At 31.1% G+C, this 20,819-nt stretch overlaps 1 protein-coding gene across 4 annotated transcripts in view; it reads right to left on the reverse strand.

Annotated features, from left to right (window-relative positions):
• LOC148610330 (uncharacterized) overlaps nt 1–20,819 on the reverse strand; it is a 42,754-nt gene that overhangs the window by 21,637 nt on the left and 298 nt on the right. For 3 of the 4 annotated variants that reach the window (XR_015914795.1, XR_015914796.1, XM_088542784.1), the window contains exons 2-19: nt 18,249–18,576; nt 17,318–17,382; nt 16,511–16,691; nt 15,809–15,939; nt 14,854–14,886; nt 14,049–14,139; nt 13,493–13,575; nt 12,463–12,540; nt 10,775–10,866; nt 9,298–10,170; nt 8,662–8,805; nt 7,304–7,351; nt 6,320–6,548; nt 5,126–5,222; nt 2,827–4,315; nt 1,884–1,998; nt 864–1,019; nt 184–288 (exon numbers count right to left, since the gene is read on the reverse strand). Coding sequence is in view for 2 of the 4 variants with exons in the window: in XM_088542784.1 (XP_088398910.1) it covers nt 184–288; nt 864–1,019; nt 1,884–1,998; nt 2,827–4,315; nt 5,126–5,222; nt 6,320–6,548; nt 7,304–7,351; nt 8,662–8,805; nt 9,298–10,170; nt 10,775–10,866; nt 12,463–12,540; nt 13,493–13,575; nt 14,049–14,139; nt 14,854–14,886; nt 15,809–15,939; nt 16,511–16,691; nt 17,318–17,382; nt 18,249–18,473 (4,235 nt within the window). In the remaining 2 variants the exon portion in view is untranslated. The remainder of the gene's footprint in view (nt 1–183; nt 289–863; nt 1,020–1,883; nt 1,999–2,826; nt 4,316–5,125; nt 5,223–6,319; nt 6,549–7,303; nt 7,352–8,661; nt 8,806–9,297; nt 10,171–10,774; nt 10,867–12,462; nt 12,541–13,492; nt 13,576–14,048; nt 14,140–14,853; nt 14,887–15,808; nt 15,940–16,510; nt 16,692–17,317; nt 17,383–18,248; nt 18,577–20,819) is intronic. The other variant, XM_088542785.1, reaches the window with a different exon arrangement.

Raw genomic sequence — 20,819 nt, forward strand, 5'->3', positions numbered from 1 at the left:
ATTATATGTCATTAACAAAGATGGAGATACATATGAACAGACAGGCAGAGCACATACATGTACATGTCGATTAAAAAAGAAAGGTGTCATATTATACCAATGGGCTATTTATATCAGGGTAAAAAAAACATCAAAATACTACAGTTTTTCACAGTATTAAGTAAAAGTGATGTATAGTCTAACCTTGGATTTTGTCTTTCATCAAACACTTTCTCTGACATGTCAGTAGCTTTAAGTAAAATCTCTAACCATTTTTCAACCACTATGGTGTTCTGGTAGTAGTCATGCCTGTATGTAATATAGGGAAAAAATATATATGTAAGTTTATCTCTACCGTTAAAAAAAAATTATTCAGTAAAGCATATACAAAAAAGAAAATATCATATACTGTACAAGGTAATTGGTCGATTGATTGATTGATTTTTGTTTAAATCCAATGGCAGATATTTCATACATTTTTGGATATAGCTTTGTAATCAATTTAACGAATCTAGTTTTGTAATAGCTACGCCAGATTTTAATTAGATAAAAATATATATAGAACAGACCAATGGATTGACCGACAGATGCAAAGACGGACAGACAGACAAACAATGCATACCTTTATACCAACAAAATTATGTGTGTGAGAGTTATTATAAAAAAATAGGCTTGAGGCTAGTATGGCCAGTGATCGATTACATAAAAAGCTGTTAGTAATAAATTGATCGTAAATTCTGATGTCATAACAAAAATAGCTTGCTGATGTCAATATTACTTATGATCCTTTTTACAATTACGACTTTTTCTGAAATCAACCACAGATTATCAGGTTTAATTACAACCTTGCTGGCTCCACAGAAAAACATAACAGGTTAATTTACCTTCCATTATTTGTGACCTTTGCCTTCATAAATTGATAGAAGTATTTCTCTAGTGGTAGACAGTACATTTTACAGAAGTAAAGAACATCCTCAGGGCGTGCAGTAGAACCTTCTATACAAAGCATAGATGCTTTATCCGGCTTTATCTCAAATAACCTACAAGGAAAATATACATGAAACAAACACTTATACATACCACAATGAGAAACCAATTTTAGGAAGAAAAATGTATACAAACCAGAAGACCATCATAATCAACAGTTGTAGAAGGTTTGAAGCAATTCAGATAATACTTTTTTTTAAATGTTGAAGTGCAAAAGTCCCACAACTCCTGTAAAATTTGTCATAAGTAAAAAAAGCAGCGGAATATGTTCAACTACATAAGGTGACTAACAGTCCTACAAATTTGAACAAAATCCGTTGAGCAGTATTTGACGAGTTGCATCCAAAAAGTAATCTTAAATGAGCATGTATAAATTCACTAAAGTCCCAAAACTCCCGTAAAATTTGATGAATCAAAATGGCAGCATAATATGACCAATTAACTTCATATCATGTCTAACAATGCATACAAATTTGAACAAAATCTGTCAAGCAGTTTCTGAGAAGTTGCATCTACAAGTTGGACCGGATGGACAAAAACCAGTATTCTGTGTGGCAGCTGGGGACAATAAAATTAAACAGGCCATGAGAACAACACAAAGGATATCATGTTTGAAGTTATTTGAATAAGTTGTTCTCAAGTTATATTGTGTCATGTTACAACAGATGGAGGGAGAAACAGAGAGACTTAAATTTGTATACAATAATACAACCACTTGAAAAGACAGGCATATTAAAAGTTTAGTTAAGGAAAAAACTCACTCATTTAGAATTTTCCTTCAAATGTATAGACTATACAGTCTATGGGTTGACTCAATCAAAAAAAACACACATGTGATTAACAAAAATTCATACAATGATAGTTTTGAAAGATTCAAAAATCCACAGTCATTACAAACAACAACAAAATAATCCCACCTTGACAAATAGCCAAGTATTTTTGACTGTTGAAATTCTCCTAATCTAAGCAACTCTGCAGTAGCTGATACTTCTTGGTCCATCTTGGTGTAGATTACATCATCTTTGCAACAATCTCAAAAAGAAAATTCAATGTAAAAATCAAGAGACATCATAGACAATTATCAAGTACATATATCATTCCTTTTAAAAATCATGCAAAATTAGAATTTAGTGATTCATAGTAAAAATTCTTAGATAATGTATTTATTTTCCTGTAGTGGAAGTTAAATTAAAATATTTTTAAATGTAAGACATATTTTTTAAATGGCTGTCTCATTAAATAAAAAGACATAATGGCCATGTTTTCAAATGGATCAAAATTACAAATACTATTTTTGTGCAAGATACCCTAAGGAACATTTAGGCCAATTTTCGTCATGTTCATTACACATGTTAAATCTGTCATCTGTAAAGTAGTTTCAGAGAAGAAAAGTTTAGCCAATGATAAGGATAACAGTGATGACAATAGCTAACATGGTCCTTTGGAGAATGTGATAATGAGCTAAAAAGCAATTTTATTTCAGTATTGAGATCCAGGGATAATAATGGAGGGTGTCATGTGTACAATCCACTACCATTTGTAAAATTAAAATAGTCAAAAGAATCCAAATATGTCAGATGGCCCTAAAAATAGAAATGATTTCTTAAGATCTGGTTTGAATTGACCAATCTGACCTCATTTTCAACAAATGGTTCCCTACAGATATAAGCATTTCTGTTAGTCTTAAAAGGGCTTGGACGAAACATGTTTAAATATTTAGTTTTTTTTTGTAAATCTTTTTTTTTTACTGGCAGTTTATCTACATGATCCATAAGTATGGCCAAGGTTTCATTTACTGCAAAATATATGAAGTTCATTATGATAAAAAATAATGTTCTTAGGGAATGTTTGAGTTCTTACCTTGAATGCATTTCACCAAACCACACCAAATCTGGTATGAATTCTCATCAGAAGAATATGCCTTGGTTTTCATATTGTCAATGTTCAACAAAAAGTAATATTTCTGCACAAACAGTGTTAGGTTGTTGTGATTTTCTTCTGAACTGTTACCATGGTAACAAGTCACATGACTTAGATGACAACATAAACACGATTTTTGTTCATTACAAAATGGATCTTTTTTAGCAGTCTCATCTATTTCTAGAGAATTTTGTTCAATTAAAGAAGAAGCTGTGTTTTCACTCAATTCACTTGGTTCAACATCATGTTTTATATCTTCAACTGTTATGCTTGGAAAACTTCCGTCTGAATTTGTACATGATTGTGGGCCAGATAAGTTCTCAAGTTCTTCAGATGAAATGTCTTGTTCTACTGTTCCATTGATACTATAGCCAGTTTGTTCAATAACATTGTTTTTGTTCACATCATTCTGGGAATCATCTTGTTCAGAAATACCACTATCATGTGACATAGAGCACATGTTATCGTCTATTACTCTATTTTGTTCAATGACACTATCATATATTTCAGAGTTTTGGTTCTTCGTCATCGATGAATCTTTACTCAAATCAAAGTCTTCAACTATTCGTAAGTTAGTTTGAACATCTAGCACCTTTTGTTCTTTTTCTACCTTATTAAATCCTTGTAATGTTTCTTGCACCTGCCCTTCTGAGCCTTTCTTTTTATCACAGTTGTCATTATAGCCAGAATCTCTCTGACGCAGGTCATAAGTAGTACCCTTTTCATAAAATTTTTCAAGTTTTTCTTTGTTAAGAACCTCTTTGCATTTATCACATACTTCTGTTCCTTCTAGGTAAGTAAGACTAGGACACTGATATTTTACAATGTTGCCATGGCAACCACAATCAAAACACATTTGAGTCAGCTCAGATATCAGCACCTTAAAATTTTGCTCTAAGAGAAATGGGTCAGTCAAATGGCAGACTGATCTAAAGTCTAAATTTTCTACATTTATGAATTTTTCTAAATGTTTGACCTCTTTCTTACTACTTGTGAATTCTGGTATAGATATGGATGTTGTTCTGTCACCTATGACAATTTGATCTTGGTTTGATTCTGGATTAACCTTTGAACTTGAAACACCAGAGTTGTTGACATTTTCAATTGCTGTACAATGCAAGTCACTAGTGTCTGTTGTTGAATTTTTTCCATCTTTACAAGTATGGAATTTCTTAAGTCTTTCAACATACATGAAAGTATGTAATCTGCATAGTGATTGGTTTAGGTCTTTCACCCAATCAGAAAGAGTCTTCTGTAGCTCTGCTGGGTTCATGAGTATGTTGATATCCTGAAGCAACATCCTGGTTCTTTCAGTACTTTTCTGTAAATCTGTCAGATCAATGGGACCCTGAACCACTGGAGCAAGCTCAACAATTTCCTTCTGAACCTTCTCTGCAGATATAATAACCCCATCCACACTATCTAAAGACTAAGAAAAAGAAATTAAAGCAGCTAAGATGAGATTTCAAAGCTCTACGGATATACTACATCTGTAACAAAAGTGTGCATCAATGTTGTCAGTAAAAACGCATATAAAAAGAACAGATCAAAGTTATATATGTGATTATAATGACATTTAATGTGCATTCATTAAAATATACTAATCTCATTGGATAAATAGTATAAGGTATATATATATAGTGTGATCTGACTACTCGCTTTGCTTCTATTGTCTAAATATTGTACATGCCTTAATTACAGTACCTGAACCGATCCGTGCAACAAAAATTGCGATCGATTATCAATCAGCAATCAGTTTCCAGTCAGTCATCGATTCATCAAACCGGTCCCTTAACTGGTGCTCGCACCATGTGAACACAGAGCAGTCAACATATTTGTTTTCTTTGTCAATTGTACACATGTTTACAAAATATTATAGATTTAAACATCAATTTATACTTTCATTTTATCTTTCTTTTATATAAAACAGATCTAACGTAATTTTACATAACAAAACTGTGATCAAATTGGTCACCCGTCATCGATCCGTCAAATCTTTGTGTGGATCAGTTCATGGACTGTACATGTATAATTGGAAAGCTTATCTAAATATATTAAAAACTGCATGATCTGATAGCATTCAAAGTATGTTTTGTGAATTGTGTTTGTTTGTTTGTTGGGGTTTAACGTCCGAGCAGCAATATTTCAGCTATATTCAGACGATTTGTGAATTGTGAGATGTACATTTAATTACTTATCAATGATGTCAATATAGACTGAATTGATCTTTACTGCTTACCAGAGTATCTGGTGTAATTTTACCCTCTCTTGGTCTTGCTTTGGTTTTGATGGCATTCAATAGCTTATTCTTGGTATTAGTAATTGTTGACTGAACACTAAAATGGACAAACATAAGGTTACACATAATATTGTGATCATGTTACACTAACAGGTACTTGTTGACTTGACTTAATGGAACCTCTAGATGCCAATTTTCCATTTTTGACAGGATAGGAAACTCACTCAAATTCTAGCCAGTCCTGAATACAATTTTTCAATACATTTTCAATATGACTATATAGATTTTTGCTAAAATTAGCCAGTCCTGCCAAAAAATAGCCAGTCTCGGGCTGGCAGGCAGGTTACTATTTCTCTGTTTTTGACTTAGGCAACAGACCCATCAGGACTGCTATGCGCTATAACTTTAAAGCCAAATACAAAATGAGAGACATGTCTCCAACTCAAATGTAATAAAAGGTTTCATAATGATTGAAAGCTGAATATTGCAAAATATCAACTCGATTTACTTCACATTAACAACATAACAAACAAACCTCGGCAACTTTGTAACTCATGAAAAATTCAAATAAGCAAGTTGATGTTTTTTTTTTATTCAATTTTGTTGAGATATAAAACCTTTTTCTCTATGATCACTTTCTGTTTGACAAATGGCTTGTGTCAAGGCAAAATTTTAGAGATCATCCATCTACGACGTCACTAATGGTGATAAAAGAATAACTTTAGAAATGTCATAAAGTCGCTTTTGGCCATTCAGGTTTTATTAAAAATGATATACAATGACATAACAACAAATCCCAACGACAAATTTTTCATATCAAATCACCCATGGTGTATATCGCTAATATCTAGCTGTCCAAGAAGTATACAAAATGACCAAATCATAGCTAGAGAAGAAATATGAAAAATGTTGTTTAATCAAACTTGTCAATGTAGAAACACTTATCGGCAAACTTTATATATATTTTTTCCTCTGTACTTACTGCCTGAAACTTTCTATCTTGGGCTACTGCCGTGATAGAAAAAATATCAGTAAATTCCAGTGACAATGTTTTGTTAACAGAACTGTAATATAGTAATAAATATACTAAAATCTAATTTGGACATCTTGATACAGCATTACATGTCATCCTATCAAGATCACTATGAAATTCTCTGTTTTGACTTCATAACTGCCAAATCATTTTATTTGTACCTGTCAAGTTTATTCTTTGACTTTTTCCTAAATTCAGCAAGTTTTTCACTTCCAGTGCTTTCCCATGAATAACCCAGTGAACTGGAAGGTGATGCAGAATCAACACTTTCCCCACCAAGGCTCTTTGAATCTGCTACAAGGTCAAGGACACCTTCATTGCTGACATCTACTGTTTGTGACAATACTTCCTCTACAAGAGGTTCTTCAAAAGATTGTCTTGAAGTGAGTTCTGAAAACAAAAAAGCAGATAAATATGAAATAATACCATTTTTAAAGGTGGAGGTCAAAGTCATCAACAAAATGCAAGAGGATAACTGTTAAGACATTCAAATCAATGTTTTTTAATATTTTTTAAAGGACACTTAAGTGTAAGAATCAGACAAAATGGTAAAAATCAGAAACCCAACTCATCTGGCAATTCAATTTTACTCAAGGATGGTTTCTCTATTTATAAAGACTTAATTTGATCTCTGAATCACTGGACTTGCTCAGATACTTTTAGAAAAATTAGAAAAATTAGATTTAACCTTTTTTTTGACTGAGTTATCTGCCCTTGAAATATTTATTTTCAGTGCATTTCAATGAAATTAAAACCCAATTAATCAAAGTGATATGAAAATCTTATCTTTTGTCCTTCATTAAGAAGGTACAAATAGTAAAATTAAACTTCAAAATTGTGGTTTTCTTTTCATACCATGTTTCACCCACTGCCTGATTCTTACAGAGACTGACACTTAATCATGTTATTAGTAATGTCTGAAAAAAGTCTTTCAAAAGTATACAGTGACATGCAGTCGCCTGATAATAAAAACAGATCAAGACAAAAAAGACAATAAGATTCTACATAAAAACATTAAAAATACCGAACTGATTAAAATTGTTAGATCTAATATAAGTTAAAAATCTTTTCAAGGTTTTTGTAAGCGAGTTAAAAAAGTTTGTGTTGTTTCATATCATTTCATCTTATGAGTTTATTTCTCTTACTTTTTTCTGAACTTTTGGAGATGGAACTCATACTTTTACTTCTTCTCACTGAAAGCAAGTACATGTATACAATCTCACTGAAAGCAAGTACATGTATACAAAGCTAATTTTAGAATAACATAAACATGCAAAGCCACAAACAGATAAATATAATAAGAAAATAGTATAATTTTCAAGCCATTAATATTTGTTTAGATGGTAGCTGTAAATTCAGAAAAAAAAAAAAAACTGAGTCCAATAACGGTAGTTATTAATTTTTTTTAATGTAAGACCAAACTTCATTTTTAATTTATATATTATCAAAAAAATCCCTTGTCAATAATGCACACACTGAAAATATAACATAGGCTCAAATCTTTATCATTACTACAAACATTATAAAAGTGAAACAATACAATAAGTTTTGAATTTACATCCTCATATTTATATCTAACACTGTAATAAAAACATAGGAAACTGATGCAATATGTACATGATGTATGTATGATTCCTTTAGTGGAAACAGTACTGAAGGCATAAATAGAAAATAAATATACAAAGACGCAAACATCTAAAGGGTTCATGGGGAGATGAAATACACGTCTAAAAAAACTATTCATATTACCATTGTTACATACATGTACATGTAAGTAAGTATACCACGAAGATAGTTATATTTGGTGGCATTTATATTTGTGAAACTTCCAAAAGTTTTTGGAGTATTGATCACATGAATTTTTTTTAGAGCCGCAACATAAATTTTATATTTTGGGGTTAATTTGAATTTTTTTTTTAGGTTTGTCACCTAACCATGACCACAAAAATTTGGTATCAAACTGACAATCTGTCTTTCACAGTATATAAAATATTCTTGTAGTAGAGTGTATAAAAAATAATATGGTTATCAGCCTGAACTTTTTGCACTATGCATCATGCTACATATAATGAGTATTGTATAGTACACATGTACCAGTTCTCATGAATTTTTACTTCTTTATATGTTTAACTTTAAAAAAAAAAAAAAAAAATACAAAAAACGGAAAATAAAGCATCAGCATATAGATTTTTAACAAGTTAATATTGTTATAAAAAAGAAAAAAAACTTTGATTTTGTCCACGGAAAACACTTTTAATTGGCTGAAAAATTAAGAAAAAGAACAAGGTAATCAATATTAAGATTTTTGGAGAACTGAATAGGGGAAAAAAGGGGTGGTACATGATGTAAGTTTGTATTATTAACAAACTTGAAGTACATTTTGTATACATATAAAATAATATAAATTTACCATTTGACATGCAATGAACCTGATGGAGTACAGACATAAATATAAACAGAGAATATAGGACTATAATTAACAATAACCTCATTGTAAACTTACTGCCTTTTATTTGTGTGCCTTCACCTGTACCTTCAAATACAATATCATTGACAGATTGCTTTCTGGACTTTTTCCTCTTTTTACTCGTGGTAACAACCAATGGTGCTATCTTAGCACTCTGAAGAGATACTACTGGCTTCAGATCTGTCCAAAAAAAAAAAAGAATACAGTTTTCTTAATAAAAAAAGAAGGAAGAACATCTTAAAACAAATTTTTATGAAGCAACAAAATAGTCATATCAAAATTTGAAAGTTAAAAAAAAAGGAAAAAAATAATATTCTCAGAATTTTTTTTTTCAATCACCTTTCAAAATTTTTGAGTGTGTTTTAGGTCAGACTTGTTATGCTAGGCATACCCCTGCACAAACGGGAAGTTGATATCAGACGATACCCCAAAATGTATTCCCTGTCTATATAAAGCCTCACTCAAAATATGAAATCCATTCATTCATTCATCCATAGATTGGGACTACGGAGCCCAGATAATTTCATTGAAATTTGGAATGACAAACGAACAAGGTGATTCTAATATACAACCCACTCTTGAATGTGGGTATAAAAAAAAACCTTAACTAATTTTATAGTATTCATTCATTTATGACGTATACAACAACTAACTGTGGTCATATCCACTGACCTTCATCTGCAAAGATATCATCATTACGGTGAGAATTTTCTTCAAAATCTTTTCCAGCAAAATTGTTCACATCACCATTCATTTTGTCATGGACAATGTTCACATCTGAGATGAGGCCTCTTTCGGCCAGAACTCCTATACCTTTTCTTTCTTCATTAATGCTTTCCACATTACTTTTCCCATCTAAATCATGATTAGTATTGTGAACACTTTCTTTACTCATTGAATTGTTCTCAATGTTTGAAATTTGACTTTCTAAATGCTCTCTTCCTTCTCCAACTAAGCTATATTCTTTCACTGTATCAACAGCTTGATACATGCATTGTGCAGGGGGTTGAACTTTTAAGTCTTTGCTTGTACTATCTATCAAATCTAAAATTTCTAACTTTTTATCATCAAGTTCAGGATTTTTTGTATGAGCAGGACTAGACTTAAAATCATCTGGAATAGGTCTGATCTCCGGTGATAGAATAGAAAGGTCATTATCTATTCTGTTGACGTCAAGTTGAGTCGAGGCAGAGCTACTAGATCGACTTCTGTCAGAGAAAGAGTCGTCAAGTTCTGACTCGCTCTCTTGGATAGAGGAATAAGAGTCAATCAAACTAATGATATACTCCTGCAATGCATCATTTCCTGAATTTTTATTCTGTTCCCTGAATTTTTCTAAGTCAGTTACTGACAAATATTTCCTCCATCTCATTTTTAGAATTGATTTTTGAAAATAACTGACTAATGTTTGTGCTAATTGCCATGACTTTTTCGAGATGAGAAAAGAAACACATTGAGGAATTGGATAAATCCTGGTCTTCTGTATGTTTCCATTGAGGAAAATTATGAACAAGTAGTTATCACTGGTAACAATGTTCAGTATCTCTGAAAAAAAAATAAAAAAGGGAATGAAATATAAAATAGTAAGTCTGTGTGAAAAACTAAATTCTTATTAATATTTCTTTCTAAAATTCTACATATAAATCATCATAACTGTTGAAGGTGAAAATGGAATATCTAATTACAAAAGTAATATGAATATAGAGTTACTAATAGGAATGCATGGAGTATAAAAACGAAAATGGATTCTGGTTGGGTAATTGCCATGTTTTATATAAATGTATAAACAAACCTAGTAAACTTGCACAAACAAAAAAATATGACAGACTAATTGTATAACTATAAATGGGCAGACTGAAAATTCATATCCTAAAGTACTTGTAATTGAACTGTGATGGAGCTTACTCAGTGTTATCCCCACTAACACATTAGAAAGCCCTTATGTTACACTTTATTTGGCAATCATTATCTTCTGACAGACCATATATGATGCTTTAACCACATATATAGTTTCATCTAAAAGCAAGTGATACACTACCCTTCAATGTAAACAGACAGACAAACAGACAGACGTTAATAGTGATTCCTGTGTATCCCAAAACTACCTAGAAATCTTGGTGGTACAATTATTATGTCATGACATACATACCTGAACCTAGATCTGTCCAGAATATGACCTTGACATTTACTGGGTCAAGAATGTATAAATTTGACTTCACCCAGGTAAACAGAAAATCTTCTCTGGAAGATAACATGGCATTAATTGACAGAGCATAGGTAACAAAATAATAAACTGAGAATTTATGAACATTTTGTTAATGAAGTGAGTGCTCAATTAAGAAAAGCAAGTAATACTGATATTCCTTTGAGTAGAAAGTGGAACCTCTCACTGAAATTTAATGACCATTAATGAAAATTAAACAACTCACACAGAATGGAGGTAATGTTTTCTCCTATTCAAAGCCATTGATTAAAAATGCACATGACTTTTTCACCACAAGGTGGTGAATAAATTTCTGTTAGTATTTTCCCACCATGGGAGAAACCAATTCTTCTTCAGCCTATTATTTATAAAATCATTTATCCACTCTCTATGGCAGAATTAAGATTTTATAATGCTCACTAAAGCTCTCAGTTTGAAAATTTTAATTTACCATCTCGAGTGGGGAAATAATTTAAATCACTCTTTAGTGAAGGAGAAACTGAATTTCTCTTACAAGAGGTTAACAAGCTAGACCTATCCATGTCTGGATCTGTGTCGTACTACAACTGTGATTGATAGATGCATAGGAAAATGTGACGAAAATGGTATTACAGACAGAAATGCAGAACTACAGAACAATATTCCTATAAATATAACAGAATCAAAATTGTCTGATAAAATGCACACTAACATATGGTGTTCTTGCTCTATACCAAGTTTTAAGAAATTCTGTGAAGTAGTTTCAGAGAAATTACAATGACAAGCTGATACATGATGATTTTCAGTAAATTTTTAATTTTAAAGGGCTTAATCCCAATAAAAATTAGAGAATCAATATTTCCTGACAATATGCACAACTAGATATGGTATTCCTGCAACATACTTAGTTTCAGGAATTGCTGTTGAATAGTTTCAGAGGAGTTGCAATGACAAGCAGATACATGATGATTCATTGTAAACTTTTAAGTTCAAAATGGCATAACTCCCATAAAAATTAGAGAATCAAAATGTCCTGATAATATGTGCAACTACATATGGTGTCCTTGGTATACAGCAAGTTTCAGTAATTTCTATTGAGTACTTTCAGAGGAATTGTGATGACAAGCTGAAGTGTTACAGATGGACGGACAGATGGACAGATGTCAGAGTGACCCAACTCTTAGACCTGCTTCCACATTCGGCTACACAGGTAAAATCGAACTTGACTTTTAAACTACTGAGCAGTGTTTAATTGTTGCACGAGGTTTCCCAATGTTTTATACTTTCCAGTGTTTTTTAATGCTGCACAGAAAAAAACAATTTTTCTTCAGCCTATTCTTGATTTAAACCATTTCTCCACTTTCCATGGTAAAATTTTGATTTCAACATGCTCGCCATTGTCGGAAATCTAAATTTTGTGATTGATATATATACATCTATAATGTTTTGCAGAATGATGTTTGAAGACACAGACATAACACAAAATCTCAACAATACAACAAAGACAAAACATGGCATAGATGCATTCTATTATACTTAATAATATGGTTTCATATGATGGCAAACTTTTTAAGAAAAAATATTGACTTAAAAGTTTTAATCAGTTTTATTCATACATTTGTGTACTTTGTAGGAAGAAAAATTTCATAAATTACCTTGTTGTTTTCAGCCTTGGAAAAGCAAGACTTTTAGCTCCAACCCCACTGTCAGAAGGAGTCTGCCATGAGTAGTCGCTGTAAGAAGAGATAGCAATTCATTCTTTGCACAGAGTTGGTATATTATGGACAATAATCCTTACAACAATCCAACATAGGTGAAGTTATAATTTTCATTACACTACTGTGATTTCAGCAATTATCGAGTACTAGTTCTTTTTGTAATTTTTCATTGAATTTTAAATATATTTTTCGAAAAATCTGGAAAAAATTGCCTTGATGTAAATATTACTTTGAATATTTTTTCCATTTTAAAGCTTGCATGACTATATCAGTGACAATAACTAACAAAACTGGTACCGGTTCGTTTCTTTTACTACTTTAAAACACTTAAAGAATGACTGTTTCATTTTCCTGTCTATGAAGATTATGAAAAAATAACCTCAATTATGTTGTGCACACAAAATAACGTGTGTACCAGGTTATTTTCATGCATGCACCAAGGGCATTGAGGTTATTTCAAATAGACATTAAATACAAAATAATTATAAGTCAATCCTTAAAATTTCACTTTAGTATAAAAACGTGATGCTTAAATCATTAACAATGGTTGATAATGCCACAGTCACATAAAAAAGTTTTGTTTATGAGATGATACACAATTTTTTATCCAATTAAAAAGCATGTACCTTCTGAAATAAAAATTGTTATCAGTGAATGCAAAACAATGAATGAGTAATCAATAGAACCAAGGTTATAGTGGTAGTCAAAAGAATGTAATCCAGGGACAAAGTCCAGACATGGAAAAACAGGCATACACAACAAAGAACATAAAGTAACTAAAATCATACATACAAAGTAACAAAAGCAAATGAGCAACTCGGACTCCACTAAAAACTATGAATCTCATACTAAAATATTTCTTGCAAGTTCAAAAAAGGGCTGAGTTGAGAAACTTAAATGATACAGAGAATGTATATTCCATTTTAACAACCAAATGATTAGAAAACTACATTAACATTATACTCACATGCTACTAACTAAAGGCATTGCAGGAACAGCTAACATCTCTTTAAACATGTGAGTATTCAGGACAGTGCCCTCTATATCTACCTGTTTATAATAAAACAATCACAATGTCTTCTCTACACAATATGGGCCTATGAATAAAAACTTGATGAATACCAACAACCAAAATTAACGGTTAAGATTTTAACATTTCTGTAATATTAAAAATTTTTATTATTTTTTTAATCAAATGAACTTGTGGTATAAGCTTAATTCAAGAAGTAGCTGTTATGTAGTTTTTATCAACAATTAGTTTGGTTAAAATCTATAAGGTCATTGTTACTCAGAAAGTACCATAGAAAAAGTCTCCAGGTCTTATCTCCGTTTATATCCCCCTTCACTCAGATAAATCACTATCTGTTTAAAGACATTTCTATACTGTTGTACTTTTGTTCTTTATTTTTGCATACACTTGTTTTATTTATTTCAACTTAAATGTATCTTCAAAAATTAAGACTAAGATATTCTGGCTATAAACATGACAAAGGCTACATATTAAAAGTTTAATCCTGAGTTACCTCCCATATCCTTGATCCAGGTCTAGCACAGTATATTTTATAAAGTCCTGAACTTGATTTTCTGAGGAAACAGGCTCCATATTCACCATCCCTGGAATATAAAAAATAAGCAAACTTCAAGCAACAACGTATGGTAGTATAACAAAAGCTAGAGAAGGAATAGTACAAGTATTTCATTTCTGATATTAAAGGATGAATGACATGTCTATGACAAAGGTAAAATGTGAATTAAGAAGATATGAAAATTTTGAAGCACAAGGATAAGCAATACTCGATACTTAAGTACCTGGTAGTAGTCTTTGTAAGAATCATGCAAATTCTGTAATATGTGATTCATTCCAAAAATGGCTACACATTTTTTTTCCTAACTTGCTTTATAGGTCTATATGATGAAATGTGTAATTATTTATTCTAATCTGTGTGCTCTTTAAAGATAATCCACATTGCAAATCCAAAAAGTTCTATTTTGGAATCATTTACAGATTTATTTCCCTTAATGTTGAATTCTACAGTACATTCTATATAAGTTTTATCTCCTTATATAAAAAAACCACATGTGAATTTCTGTTTTAGTATAACATTTTAAACAAAATACCAAAAAAAAATTAAGTAGGCTTTCCAACAATGAATCACATTTTGCATTATTCTTAGCTGGAGTGCTACTAAATTCATTATTCCAGTGCAATTAACAACTTATAAACAAAACATAAATCAAAAGATTTCATTAAAAAAAGACAAAAAAAAAAAAAATAAAATGAAAAATAAATTTTTCTTGTTTTTTTTTCAAAATCATGTAATCTCTTACCTTGGTTTTGATCCTATGTTAGTAAATTTTTGTCTGTAATAAAGTAAGTATTGTTTGTATTAATAAGGAGAAAATACAGCACTACTCTAAGGTGTATTAATTTACATGTGAAAAATAACTGAAAAATGAAAGGAGTCAACTCTAGACTTTATCGTAGACTTTGTTTTTTTTTCACTTTACAAAAATGATTACAAACAATTTTAAACGCAATCTTACAAAATTTTTTCTTATTCTGTGAAAATTGAAAAAAAAAATTATATGAATTTAAGTTTTTGTTTTAAACACTAAACAAATTCAAAGAAAGAACACCAGCAAGTGCACTCAGACAACCTTTCAATTTATCAATGAGGTTATGGGAATATTTTACTTCAGTTTTGTGGCTTAGTCCAATTTTAGTAGCATTTTGCACTAATATATAAATCAATTATCATATTCCTTGCAGTTACTCACAAGCACTATGGTCAAAGCATATTTTGTAACACCAAACTTATCATTTTTTACCTGTGTTTTTATATTTTTAACAGAAAGCTGGAAACATCTAAGATTTTATTGTTTTTACAAGTTGACTGAGTTCAAGATAAAACCCTTAGTGTTTCAAGCCGTCTTGATAATAAAATACAAGGTGAACCAAATAAGTTTAATGTTTAAAAAAAATTCCTTGATCAAAGTACCAGCACTCTTAAGGCCAAAAAATAATGTCTGCTTCCTGCTACCATATGTACCATAGATATTTGTGCCTACCCCAAACATTCTATGGTCATTTTGGTTCAAGCACTGTTAAAGTCTAGATTGTTTCCCCATTAATAATATAAGATGCTTTTAAAAAATAAAATAATTTCCCTACCTACCTACCCTATGTCTTTCTTGCTGGTAGCAGGAAACAACACTATAATTATTGTTTGCCTAATCTGAATTATTGACAATGTAACACATTATTAACATAGCAGACACTTACTTAGTTGTATAACAAAGGTAACATTTATGAAGAGTAGACACCAGCAATTTATCTTCTGAGAAATCAACTTGACAAACAGGTGATTCTAATCTGAGGATGACTTCTGGAGGTAAAGCAACAAGATTTTGTACCTGGATAATGAAGAGATACAGGTTATTATTATGATCAAAAGTTCAAAGTCTGCAAACTTGTACATGTATTAAAATATTAGTTGCATGTCATGAACTCATAAAATATTCTAGTCTAGTGTAGATGAACTAGTACTTTGTGTGGTTCAACCATACTATGAATTAAAATTCCCACTGAAGTACAAAGTGAGTTTAACAGTTGGTCACCATATGAAACTATAGACCATGATGCATTATACATAATTCACACCAGCATAAGCAAGCATCCAATCACATAACCTAAGACACAGTGCACTTCAAGCAAATGCTCCACACGCTACAGGAGTACTCCCCATGTGCTACTAATATAGAATATGTTTTTAAATCTTATAAGACTCCATTATATAATATTATATACAAAAGTAAAACAGAAACCTCCATTGCATTGTCCACCATTTTGCTGAGCAAAAAAACTTCTCTGACATAATTAGTTATACCATTATCAAAATACATGTATAATCAGAAATAAATAAGAAAGCAGAGAAACACATGAATCATTTTAAGACTAGGTTGACCGATCTGCTGGCTTACAAACCTTGGAAGCAGGTACTGAGGTTACAAATATTCTTCCATTACTGTCCCCTGTATACAATTTACCCCCTGTTGTATCCCATATGATACTATTAACACTGGTCTGGACATGGTCAGTGATCAATCGTAACCTTTCTGGCTTTTGACGTCTATCTGTTACTTCATAAACTAGGACATGACCTTTTCTGAAAAAAAAATATGAACAACTGTAAATAATTTAGAAGATATGTTATTCTTAAGATAAAACAGCTCATGCGTCTTTAAAATGCTAACATATTTTAATACATTGGTCATCAAAGTTAATATTAAAATATGGCTTATTCTATCCAAAGAAGAATTTTGTTTTATTTCATCGAAACTAAGAAGACATTAAAAAATAAAATCGTTGTAAAAAAAGGATAGAACAAATTGTGGCTACACAATGCTATGTTATTAAATAGTTTGACCCAGTACAAGAACTTTGACCCTGAATACAGAGTTCCAGATTTCCCTTCAAAACTAAGTATATAACTTAAATAAATTGAAGGATGTGATTCCACAGAATTCACAGAGACGTTACACCTGGACACAGGCATTACTGTTCTTTTTGTATTCCTACCAATTTGAGTTGTAAGTGGAATAATAAAAAGTGTTAGGCATTGAAAACAAGGAATTTTGAATGATCACAAATTTTATCAATATAATGTACATTAAACATGCTGAATATACATTTATTTCCTAAGAATATTTTTACTTGCAAATAAAAATTTCATCCAATATGAGGGCTGGTGAAAAAATATGGATTTAAACTACATTTAAGGTGACAACTTACACAGTGGAGAAAGCAATACTCTTTCCGACAGGACTTATACTGATATTATTCACCTGAGCTGGGTCCTGTAATGGAAAACAATTGAAATTAAGTAGAATGGTACAATGACCATAATGATATTACAGTACAGAAAGAGACATACTGTGACTGATCACAGACATTGTGATGTACCACTTTTAGAGTGGCAGTAATATTTTTTCAGTCATTGTCAAGATATTTTTATAACTGTATATAAAGTGGTAGAGCTTACCACTCACAGTCCAAAAAAGCAACAAAAAATCTTTTATATTATTTTCTTTACTTAGTACTACAGTAAAAGTGGTACACCAGTGTGTCAGTAACCAGTCACCAGTCTGTCAGTAACCAGTCACTGTATGTCCCATTCTGTACTGTGTGTAGTGAAAACATGATGTTGAATATATGTAATCAATCAGCGTCATTTCATTTGTAACTGATATGGTACAAAGTAAACTATAGTTAAACTGAATAATGTAATGGAATGAAAACCATGTATAATTTATGCTTCATTTAGATTTGATTCTGTTCCATGCTTTTAGAAATTTAAAATGTGACTTTCTATAAATTATCATAAACAGGTACATTTCACACATTTCTCCCCCCCAAAAAAAACCGAAAAAAAAACGCAACATTTTTTTTACATTTTACAGAACCCTTTAACTAAGACTAAATGTCCATATAAATAATAATAACATTTAAACATAGATTAATGTAGATACGATTTATATGAGATCACTGATGGGTTTGACAACTACATGTATTACATAATACAGTGCATACAAACTTGAAAGCTATCAAATTTCTAAAAGCCATTGATGATCACTAAAAATATAATACAAGTTTAAAAGGGGTTAACTTTAACAGCTTACTTATGTAGACACATTTGTATTTTTAACTATCTCTTGAAACTTACAACTTCAGGAACGATAATTTGTGGATGTTTGTGATTTGTCCTACCAAATACATAGACACTCCCAGTATTACTGCCAAGAACTAGATACTTTGATGACACATCAATAGATGTAAATCTAAGTCTAGTAGAACCCCTCAGGATGCCTTTAACATCATCTAAACTTGCTGTCTCCACCAAAATATGTGTCCAGTCATGTTCAGCTTCATTTCCTGTGGCTTTAGACATATTTGTCACCAGCTTATTTCATATGTACTCCTTTCTCCATTGTTTGAGCTGTGAAACCATTTTCAGTCACTTCTTTTAATTGACATATTTTATTATTTTTTTTCTGAAAAAAATAAATTTCATAAAACTATAACTCTGAGAAAATCTATACCAGTACATATCAAATTCAGATGATGCTCTTTTGTTCTACATATGCAATATTTTTATGAGGTGATAGTCCTTTCTATATTTAGATCTGTACTTTCGAGAAAACTTCACTTTAACCTCCCACTGAAATCAACCAAATCAAGAATGATAACTCATGCAAAGTGTCAATTTCATGTATTTATCTCAAAAGCACAACCCCCAAAAGAAAAAACTAAGACTGGTTATGTGATCTATAGCTGTTTCTGAACAAGAAATAAAAGTTAATTTGGTGGATTTTTGACATGCATGAATCACCTCCTGCTACTTACATGTATATACTACCCCATAACTGATACAAGCACCTTATTCAATTTTAAAACATTCAACTTTCTCAAAATAGCTGAAAACAACACAGTCATAAATTTCATATTAACATGAGATATACAATATATACATGTATAGTGTATTCAAATGTACATGTACAGTCCCTGAACCAAGACACATATCAATTTGACTGATCAATGACCCCTGAGTGATTGATTGCTGATGGATCTATAACCCGATAAAAATAAAATAAAAGTATTAATTGATGTTTAAATCAACTGCATTATGTTTATATGTGTAAAATAGACAAATAAAACAACAGAATATGTTAAATATATTGACTGAATTGTGGTCACATGATGCAGCCACCAGTTCAATGGATCCATTTAATGGATCAATGACTGACTTATTTGAAACTGATCGGTGATCAATGACCAAACTCAATTTCATTGCATGGACCAGTTTGAGGGTGGATGGGTCAGCACGGTAAAATGGGTTTGTCACTCAAAAATTGTCACTTTTATCCATTTCTGGCCATGTTTTTGTTACATTTTTGTACATATGGGGTTCAACATAAGCAAAACAGGACTTTCAGCTCTCAAATCATTACTTTTTAACATACTCTATATCTGATAGTCACAGACACAAATTGTGCTTCCCTAAACTAAGGTTAACACTCTTAAAATCAATATTAAGCGGAACCACACCAATCAAGTATCGGTCTGGACACAGCAGGACATAGGTTAACAAACTTATTAGTAAGGCATCATATCATCAGACTTATATTTACACATAAGAGGTTTTTTTATATGATTGTAGTCCTCAAAAAAGCCACAACATCCTGTACTTTCTAACTGCATTTATCAGGTATTCTCATAAAATCACAGGATCACATGATAAGACTGGGGATATTGTTAGCCTTTTTTCAAAACTACTTTATCCTGTCTTTCATTGGGAAAATTAATATAATTTTTATTAATTGGGAAACTTGGAAAAATTATTTAAAAAATCTTGAATTTATAGTTTTATATAGAAATGTCAAGAAAAAAGATAAATCATATACAATCCATCAGTGTCATTTTGAACTTATCCTACTCTTTGTCTACCAATTAGGAAATAGTTTATCTATTTTCAGATTATTTTTTAGCTATTTTTTTTACAAATTGGGAAACTTTTTTCAGGGAAAACAGTCTTTTTCATGTTATTTAAGGCACATGTAAATGTATTGTCCATAGAGACATACATGTAAGCCCTATAAGTGACAGACCTAAGGTCAACAGTGGGTCAACTCATGGTACAGTTGTATATGTCTTTGTTTGAATACAACATAATCAGGGTCTAGCTCTACATTTTACAGTATTTTACTTATTAGGGCAGAAGTCTTCCAGGTTAGCCGAAAAAAAATCAAAACTGTATGCGGTAAGCAATCACTTGTTTCTGACTATACATGTACGAGGTCACTTCATATCTTCCTTTGATGTGAACCCCCTAATGACTGAACCAAATGCTTGACGTTGAATTATACATAAGTATCATTAAAACTGTGACTAATAAAACAACACGATAGTTATATTTAATCCAACATCAATATACATGTATATAAACATGCATTGAAAATTAATGTCGTAGCTAAAGAGCAGGGAATGTATATCCAACATAATATACCCTAGTCAGTGTATAGTTGAGCTACCTTCCATACAGATGGAATTTAAAAATATTCTTTTACAAATGTTGTGCAAAATATTTAATTATTGCCATAATGGTCAAGAACAGGACTTGAATTACACACATATTTGAAAAATGAACAGAAACTGGAGATAATAGTAAACCAGACTGAAATAAATCTTAAAAACTCTAGTCCTAAAACAGCTATAATAAAAACTCTTAAAACCTACA

This window comes from Perna viridis, chromosome 8, assembly GCF_037379345.1.
Source record: "Perna viridis isolate PV_CMFRI_1.1 ecotype Kerala chromosome 8, ASM3737934v1, whole genome shotgun sequence".
Lineage (NCBI taxonomy): Eukaryota > Metazoa > Mollusca > Bivalvia > Mytilida > Mytilidae > Perna > Perna viridis.